Source organism: Theobroma umbraticum, unplaced genomic scaffold, assembly GCF_002168275.2.
Source record: "Theobroma umbraticum cultivar Fairchild unplaced genomic scaffold, ASM216827v3 scaffold_204.0, whole genome shotgun sequence".
NCBI classification, from domain to species: Eukaryota; Viridiplantae; Streptophyta; class Magnoliopsida; order Malvales; family Malvaceae; genus Theobroma; species Theobroma umbraticum.
This window is the reverse complement of record NW_018397267.1, coordinates 6,261,306-6,271,181: the sequence shown is the minus strand read 5'-3', so window position 1 is coordinate 6,271,181 and position 9,876 is coordinate 6,261,306. Positions and strand designations below refer to the sequence as shown.

The window sequence follows — 9,876 nt, the reverse complement described above, 5'->3', positions numbered from 1 at the left end:
ATTAAATTTTGATGATGGAATTTCGTTCAAGAATACGGAGACTCGCATTTTGAATGGACTTTCTTATATGAGAAATATAGTTAGGGTTTTTTCACTGAAATATTGAGATAAATCTTAATTTTCTATTTCAATACTTTGTGAATTCAAATGATTATCTTAATGGAAATAAAAGTAAGGGAATTAATTCATTAATTTTCTAAAAGTTGTGGTTTTTTTTTTTTTACTTTTCAATGGTTCAAGAATCACCTAATTTGAAGTTCTGTAAAAGAGTTATAGTCGAAATACCGAAACATGTGCAATGAAGGTCTACATCTCGTGAGCACTTGAGTTGATAACTTTTCACCTTTGTTTATTGCACCCCTACAAAATTAGTGAGGTAATCAATAATAACATATCTTAGGTACATTAACACCTATTTAAGCACAAATTTAACTAAGATTAGATTGACTAACCTAATTAATTAATTTAAAATAATTTGATAAAACCTAATAAATTTTCATGCGTTATTACAAGAGCTAAGCTAAATTGTTGTCAAAATTTAGTCCATATAGCTATATATCCTAGAGTTATCACACCCTCAAACTTAAAATTTTGCTACTCCTCAATTAAACCATAAATAAAAAACTAAATAAAAGTGAAAGCAATTTAAATGATGAAATCAACATAAATAAACAAACTAATTAGAGGCAAATAGCACTAAATCAATTATCTCCGTAATTTTCTCAAAAGTATGTCTACAAACCTCCAGCTCAAGATAAAATATAAACATCATTCAAGTTCATGTTTCAATTTGAATGCAAGCTTATTCTAGAATGGATTTTCGTGTGTGTGTAAAATCGTTTACAAAGAACATCATACTTATCTGGATGAGTTTATGTCAATGCACAATTTTATATTAGTACTAGAACTCCATGAGTTTGCTTTGCATCTCTCTCTCCACTAACGTAAATAAATACAAAGTCAAAGATCAATAGGTCTTTATTAAGCTTGTAATTTATGACAAGGGCCAAAGTAGGCTAAAGGATAATAATTTGTCTCAATTCACTCTAAGCACATAATTATTCTAAGACCTATATATAGAGCTCTATTTTCCTTCTCCACATACACCCTTTCTTTCACATTTGAACTTTTCTTTTATTCAACATTTTATTATACTCTTTCTTCTTTTATCTTCTTTATATTGTAAATAATGGGGTGGTTTTTAATATTTTGATCATAGGTGAAAAACCTAATTAGGACTTTTACCAAAGTGTTGGTAGAACCCTAATTTTATTTATCGATAATCCATTTACTCAAATAACTATTTTAAACATTTCTAAATAAGAATAATAATAATAAAGGTTTAAAGCAAAAAGAAATAAATTTATGAATGTATGTATATATATAATAAGAGATTAATTATTTTGAGTTAATTTTTTATGATGGAATTTCATTCGGGAATGCGGAGAGTCGCATTTTTGAATCAGCTTTCCTAAGTGAGTAATTTAGTTAGGATTTTTACAAAATGTCAAGATAAATCCTAATTTTTTATATTCTAATACTTTGTTAATTCAAATAATTATCTTAATGAAAATAAAAGTAAGGGAATTATTCTAAACTAACTAATTAAAAATTAATATAGTAGTCAACAATTAATTAAGTAATTACTCTAAATATGATATTTTCGAAGTTAATTTATTAACTAAATGAAAATTTAACTTAATGGTTGAAGTCAATTATTTTGAACCAATCTCCAAAGATGAAATCTCTCTCTAGGCTTTGAAAAGTTGCATCTTTGAATTGAATTTCATAAGTGAGAAATTAAATTGGGATTTTCACCAAAGCGTTGAGAAAATCCTAATTTTATATTTCCAAAATCCATTGGTTCAAATAGATATTTTAAAATCTAATAAAAATAAGAAGAAGTATTCAATTAAAGCAAAACGTCAATTATATAATTGAAAAGTTCTAAATCAAATATTACATTTACAAATGCATTTATTTCTGCATCATCCACAATTTTGCATCGCATCCTATTTAATTATTTTGCGAATGGATATACCAAAACTCCGATGATGGGATTTTCTTGAGAAGCTTGTAGAGACGAGTTTTCTCTATAATCTCCCTAGGTGACGAAAACATCTAGACTTTACCAAAGCGTGGTCTATAAATAATTTTTTGATGTAAGATTTTTTTCCATTATTTAAAATTGAAAAATCATATCATCATTTCATGGTTGCATCATGTGCATTTATAAGATATTCGGTTTGCAAGTGACAATCTCCAATGATGGGATCTGCTTTGGGGGCTTGTAGAGATAAGCTTCCTCGAAGAATTTTCTAAGTGAGAGGAAATTCTTAGACTTCACCGAAGAATTGGAATGGTCTTAGAAAATTCCTTCGAGATGAAGATTTCATTCACACACCAATAAAAATAATAAAAAAATTAGAGAAAAAAGAAGGATTAGGGAAATTAAGATATATAAAATCAAGAATAAAATGATGAATAATGATTAAGGAAATATAAGAATAAAATTAAAAGTTCAGGTTAAAACAAGATAACGTATGATTTAATGGTATAGTTCGTAGGATGGGCATCATGGGGGTGCTAATTCTTGATATATCCTTTAGGTTTTAAGTAATTTATATGTATTTTTATGCTTTCTGAGTAATAGTTTAATTTATGTTATAGCATTTGCATTTAAGCAATTTTAGTTTAATTTCTTGTTAAAACGCCTAATTTCAACCTCCACTTATTTAGTCTTTTATTGTTGAAGGTGTGCACAGACATGGAGCTTAAATGGCAATGGATGATGAAAGTTGGCTTAAAGCGATTTTTGAATATCCGGCGGTGTTTCGAGTGCAAGTTGAGCTACAAAAGTTTGTTCGATGTGATTCTCAGACTGTTGGAAAGCTAAGAGGAGGAGCTAAATATTCGTGTTCATCACTCCACCCAATTCTAATCAGATCATGGTCGAAATTATAACAGAAAAAGCAAAACTGCAACAAACTGAACACAGCAAGTTTAGCGTTGCAACCTTAAATCCTTCTACGCTAAGGCCCTAATTCTAGCTAGCATTTTAAGTCTTCAAGTCAAAGAGGTTGGCACCGCACTGCCACATACATAGTAGCACAAGGTCAAGTCTAGACATATTGGATTAAAATATAACTATGTTCGACAATTAACTTCAGAATGAGTGATCACTGTAACTTTTATAAGGTTTGGTGAAAACTTGGTAAATCTTTTAACAAAAAGTCGTGTTAAAGATCTTGTAAATATAACCCCAAAGGAGATAGAGCTCAAGCTCGTAAAATTAAAATTAAAAGTCACCTATGGTGGAAACTTGACTCAACACTTGGTATAACGTCAAGTCTTGAGTTCAATGAGACAAAATACATCATCTATATGTGGCTACCAGTATTATAATATAATATATTATATTCCATCCCAAGTAAAGTTGATAGGTACCTATAATAGTAAAGAAATGATAAGTTATAAACTCTTAATTGACCTATAACATAAATTTATTAGAATGCATTAGTTACAGGGGCATTCTTGATGGGATCTACTAATACGAGTGTGACGTGTGGCCGTTTCTAAGAGCTCACGAGCTTAACTCTAATAGCACTTATGAAAAACAGATGCCAACACATGGTCATAATGTGTTGTCAAATACTGTGCATTCACTGGTATTGAAGCCATTGTGTGAGATGTGTTCGATTGACCAAATAAAATAGTTGGTTCAAAACATAATCTACCATACAAATTCGATTAACTTTAACTCGTTTTCACTAAGTGAAGGTTCAATCGGAAAATACTTCCATTTACGCAATCGATTGCCAATATTATTGAAAGTTTGAATTATTTTGAAAATAATGAAAGATTATTGGATATTTTCAACAATAATGAACGTGGGACACAATCCCACATTGGAAAAAGAAAAGCAAAAAATAGTTATTTAAATAAAAAGAGGTATAAGCCCATTATTGTTGGAATTTGATACACAAGGGACCATGGTTAAGCATGGTTGGGCTTGAAATTAATTAAAATTGATATTTAATTATTTATAATGACACTTGGCATTTCACACTTGCAGACAAACAAAAATAATTTTTTGAATTTCGTCAAAGAAATATATTTTTTGAATTTTGTCAACAGATATAAATTGTTGGAGACAGACAGTTCAGTTAAGTTTGTTTGGAAATAATTATGTCTGTCCAAAAGATGCTACTATTAAAAATAGACAGAAACAAATTCCATCTAAAACAAGATACAATTGTATTTTGTCAATAGATAAAAATTATTAATGATAGACAGTTCAGTTAAGTTTGTTTAGAAATAATTATATTTGTCCAAAAGCCATAATTACTAAAAATAGATAAAATTAAATTCTGTCTGAAAAAAGATATAATTGTATCTATGGTAACTAATAAAAACAGATAAAAACTTATTTTTTAATTTTTTCAATAGATAAAAACTGTAGACGATAAATAGTTCAATTAAGCTTGTCTTGAAAATATTGTGTCTAACCAAAAGATGTCATAACTATTAAAAATATTAAGAAACAGATTCTATTTGAAACAAGACACCATTGTGTTGGGTAGACTTCCAACAAACATAACTACTGAAAATAGATAGAAACTAATTCTGTCTGAAATTGTGTCTATAGGAAAAACTATCTCCATAGCCTATAAATAAGACCAACCCTTGAAAGAAAAAAACAAAAGAACTTTCCCTCCTTTCTTTCCAAATATTGTTTAGACTTTTTTCTACAGAAAATCTTATAAAAGACTAGATAATCTTGCCGTTCATCAATGAATAGTCAATAGATTGATTTTGTCAGTGTAGAACAGAGGCAATAACTAGACTTTGTTATATCCTCGAGGTTTATTACATGCAACTCTTTCACACACAATCAATAAAAATGAATAAAATTTTAAAGATAGTAACATTGACATACGCCTTGAAGCCATTTATATGCTTCCCAATTCGGTGAACTAACATTGTATTGGGTATATAACACAACATCACCCTGCCATCCATTGTGCAATTAGTCCAAAATAATAATAGTAATTTTTGAAAAAAATAAAACTAATCACACTTGTCTTTATTGTGTTCTGAAACAGTATTAAGATGTCTAGAGGTAAACTTGTGAAATTGAAATTGAAGCTTTTTTTTTCCTTTGGAATAATTCAATTTTTGGCCAAAAATTATATCCAGAATAGAGATGGAATTTTATATTTAGAAAAACCAAAAAAAATAAAAAGGAGAAGATGTCTTAATAATTTATAGTTCTAGCTAGTTCTTAACATGGTTGAATACTTGAATTTTTTTCCCAATTGTTCAAAGCTAGTGGTAGTTGAAAGTGTTTACAGTTGGAAATTAAGAAGTTTATGGGATCTTAGAATTATGTATAAACGATCCAACTCCACAACAGAATCAAGCAGAAACAAACAACTAGGAAATTTAGGAGCTTTTAGTTCATCTCATAAAATATTTATGGGAATGCATTTGTGAAGATAGTAATCTTCAATTTCACTATAAACATCCGACCTTTAGAATTTCGGTTGGGACATATTGTTCCTTTTTTAACGTTTCCATGACTAATTTTCGGAAAATTGCCAGTCTATATTACTCATTGGGTCAAAAGAAGGGAAATAGTTGAAACCAACAAGCAAGTGAAACTTTAAGTCATTCTAATCTCTCGTGCTAATTCTATTTATTTCCTTTTATTTCTTTTTCCATGTTATCAAATAATATAGAAGTAAATGATAGAATGTAATGGGGCATTAAGTGAGGGTTGCACGCCATGAAAGGTTAAGAAGGCAATTCAACAAGAAATGACCATTCTGTATTGGTCTTTGATTAATTCATATCATTCTCCTTCCAGGAGGAAATCCTGCATTCGACATGAACCTAATTTAATGAGCCACACGCACAAATGAATTTTATTAAAGATTTGTTGGTTGATGAATTATATAAAAGGGGTAAAATCATAAGGGTTTTGGAATTATTCGATACCAAGACAAACTCTATCCATTTTGTTCTGCTTAACAAAAGTATATTGAAGGTGCGGCTATCATGGACGAGCACAAAACTGAAGCTGTCGATCGCATCTCTGATCTACCTGAGCCAATTCTTCATCATATACTATCTATGGTTGAAGCAAATGATGCAGCTCGAACTAGCGTCTTATCCAAGGCCTGGAAAAGCACATATGATTCATCTCCAGTGGTGGTTTTAGATGAACTCTTCATTAAAGAATTTGTCAAATCATATGAGCTCAGCAGTGAAGAAAGGCAGAAGTACCTGAGTAATTTAGAGCAGTTCAGGACTCGTTATAGCGTGCATATACGAGGGGTTGGGGATGATGAGGAGAAAGGCCAATTACTAGCGAGGATGATTATCAGAGAGAAGTTCATGTTGTTATCAAACAATTCGATTAAGAGAATAAATCAGCAGAAGGAGTTGCTCAGCATTAAAAAATTCAGATTTAGGATTTTCCACCTGGATGATGAGTTTGCCTCTGTCATTGACAATTGGGTAGGATTGGTAACAGATAGAAACATTGAAGAGCTAGATATAGATATCGGTTGCACATTCTTACCAGTATGTGATTATCCAAAACCAACATACCTTTTGCCCCAAGCAATACTTGCTGCAAAATCACTAACTGTCTTGAAGCTAGGCGGATGCAGATTAGATCTCCCCTTTACAGCAGGTAGCACAAGGTTTCCTTCTCTCCAACAGCTACATCTATGCTCAGTTCATCTAGATGAGCAGATACTAGACAACCTTATCTCCACCTTCCCTTGTGTTCAAATCTTTGCTCTTGACAATTTTTGGAGCTTATCTATTTTCGCATTTCTGGACTTGGAAAACTTAAGATGGTTGAGTTGTCATCAATGCATTGGAGACTCAAAGAGGTTAACATTGAAGCAGCAAGCCTTGAAACTTTGGACTTTTGCGATGAGTTAAGAAGTTCCATATGCAAGGTCAATTTGGATGCATGCCAAAATCTGAAAAAGTTACGTTTAGGACACGCTAATTTGACTGACCAATTATTACAAGAGCTTATCTCTAAATTATACCTACTTGAGACTTTGGATATAAGCTATTGCAATAGGTTGGAAAGAGTTAAGATTTTGAGTCATAAGCTGAAAAGGCTAAGCATATACCATTGCAAGAGAATTGCGGATGTGAAGATTGACTCTCCAAATCTGCGTTCTTTCTCATTTAATGGTACTAAAGAAACAACACCCTCCATCTCTCTAATTAATGATGTCATTTCTCAATTGCGAGTTCGTGTATATTTCGACTTACATTATGGCAAAAATTTTGGAGCCGAATGGATCCTTAGTTTTAGACGGTTCCTAGCAAACTTTGGGCGGATAGAAAACTTATACTTATGCCTCCCTCTCCATAAGGTAACTTTTTGGATTCACAAAGTTTCTGCTTTTTTAAATTATTCTCAAATCCATCATCTACCTAACATGGATATTATCCATTGCAAAGCATTCTTTCCTTCAACAAGAGCTGCCAGACGTTTCAGTTCCCCACCAAGTGAGGTCACCTCTCTGACGCTGTCAATTTGTGCAACTCCAAGGTCACTCTATTATGCAGCCCTTGTCAATGGCCTGTTTTGGAGTTGTCGCCCCAAGACTTTGAAAATCTGGCGTGTAGGGGACTGGCACTTTGGTCTCATTAAGGTATGGCCATTGATTAAGTCTTTTGAGTTTTCATTTTTCAACTCTTGTTTCAAACAGTGGTGGAACAATCAAAGAGACAAGATGGAGCTCATACTTGTGCTAGCTTTACTTGTTCATCAGTATGCTCATCGATTTGCTTTAATGCAGTTCCTGTTGACAAGCTGAAAAACAGAGAGATGTAAATGCTGCAACGCTAATGCATCAAAAGGTGGAGGATGAAGTGAAGGACGTTAAGATTAGGGTTAAAAACGAAATTGAATATGAGATGCTCATGGAATGACTTTTTACAGGCAATGCCCACAAACATTATGGTAAAAGTGTATATTTTGATTTCAATGGCAATAATCATCCACTATGTTAAGATTTCAACTTAAATATCTAATTTCTATAATGTTACAATTTTGATATTAAATATAAACTTGTGTAAAAGCTTCATCATAATTTTACTTGAATTGACTATTTTATGATTAAAACTAATTCTTTAATAATAAACTCAAAGAAATCTATGATCAAGTTGTTAAATCATCACGTCTTTTTCACGTTACAGCCACAGCGTGTCAACTTCTCCATTTCATGACTTTCAGAACCATAACTCTGGCTTACTAAACATTAAAGTTTATGACTCTCATGTCTCAAACTTCTCTGCACACTTGTATAAGGTTTTTAGCTGTGAAATGTTAACTTACTTCGCTAGAAATGACGGAATGCAACCTCTTGGAGAGTATTGGATTTGCGCAGACCACCAAAACAATTTGCAAAAGAAAAAGGAAAAAAAAAAACTCTGCAATTGCAAATTTAATAATTTTATAATTACAATTTCGTTTAATGTTAAAAAAGTTTATTACACCCCAATTATATATACAAATGATCTTATTTAAGAGACTTCTATATGTACAGCGTAGTCTCAAATCTTTTATTACAACCCAACTAGGTATTAAACACAAATAAAAGCAGAAATCCTATAATCACTTTGGCTGCTAGCACCTTTCAAATTTAGCATTAACATATAGAATCTTAGGCTCCAAAACTATGTCATCAATCAGGCTGCATAACCATCACTTTGTTCTTCGCTTGTGTTCTTGCCCTTTTGAACATAGTCATCCAATGTGTAGCCCTTGTAAGTAACCAGCCTATGCAGCTGAACCAAAAAGGAATTATATCAAGTATTGCTGGTCAATATCCTCATGAAGGTGATATCACCAAATCCAAATAAAACTGAGTAAATCATACATACAGATTCAAACTCCCAGCCTCCACCAAAAATAAACCCTACAGGCTTAGCTCCTCCAAATTTAAACTTCATAATTTCTTTGTATTCCACCTTGGAGTTTCTTGCATAGGGTGCCCCACATCCAGGAATCATTTGCGCCCAAATCTTTTGTGCACAGCTTTTGACACTGACAAACAACCAGGAATGTAACGTAACATTAATTACTTCGTTGAAATAAATGAATAAAGGAACAATAAGGAAAAAGAAACCCAGAGAGAAAGCGCAAGTAATTGAATGGAAACACTATATAGTAAACCGTGCCATCAAAGTGAAGTGGACTCTTGCTAGAGTTGGTTTTTCTGCTAGTGCTTGGAGAAGTTGGAACATGGCCCAAGCTCATGTCAATAACATTATCCCCTTGGCACCTTTTGCATTTTGCCTAAAACAATATTTTCAAGTAAGACACATGATTTCAGGAAGAAATTAAAATGTAGAAATCATAATAAAAGAGAGGTGAGCAGGGAAAAAGGATTGATTACCTCGATGCGATAAGTATTTTTGGGATTATTGAATCCACCATGAAGCTGAAGATTTGTGCACCCTTGCAGTGCAGCCTTTATCAGAAGCTTGTAATCCATGTTGCCGTCAACAATGAGGATACCTTGGGGTATTTATATTATTGTTCATCAAATATTTACTTGACAAACAAGAAATCTTGGACCTTGAGATCATCTAAATGGAGCTGAGCTGAGCTCATACCTGTTACAATTATCAAAAGTAACTTACTACTTTGGGAGAAACATTTTGAAATCTTGCATTAATGTCACTTAGAATTGCTTTATTCATTTGTTCATTGAATACATGATATGAGCTCATATTATGGTTTAGTTCACGTTTTCCTTTGATTTTTTTCTCTTTTACTAAGTTTACCAAAACACTTTTTATCTTTAGTCAAGATGGTAACAAAAATGTATTATT

The 9,876-nt window shown here is 32.0% G+C and overlaps 1 protein-coding gene across 1 annotated transcript; it reads left to right on the top strand.

Moving 5' to 3' along the window:
- Positions 1–5,810: 5,810 nt before the first annotated feature.
- LOC110424409 (uncharacterized) lies at positions 5,811–7,853 on the top strand. Its single transcript, XM_021438963.2, is given in 3 exon segments — positions 5,811–6,832; positions 6,835–7,688; positions 7,746–7,853. Coding segments are annotated over 3 exon segments (1,734 nt in total). The 5' UTR covers positions 5,811–6,060.
- The last annotated feature ends 2,023 nt before the right edge of the window (positions 7,854–9,876 follow it).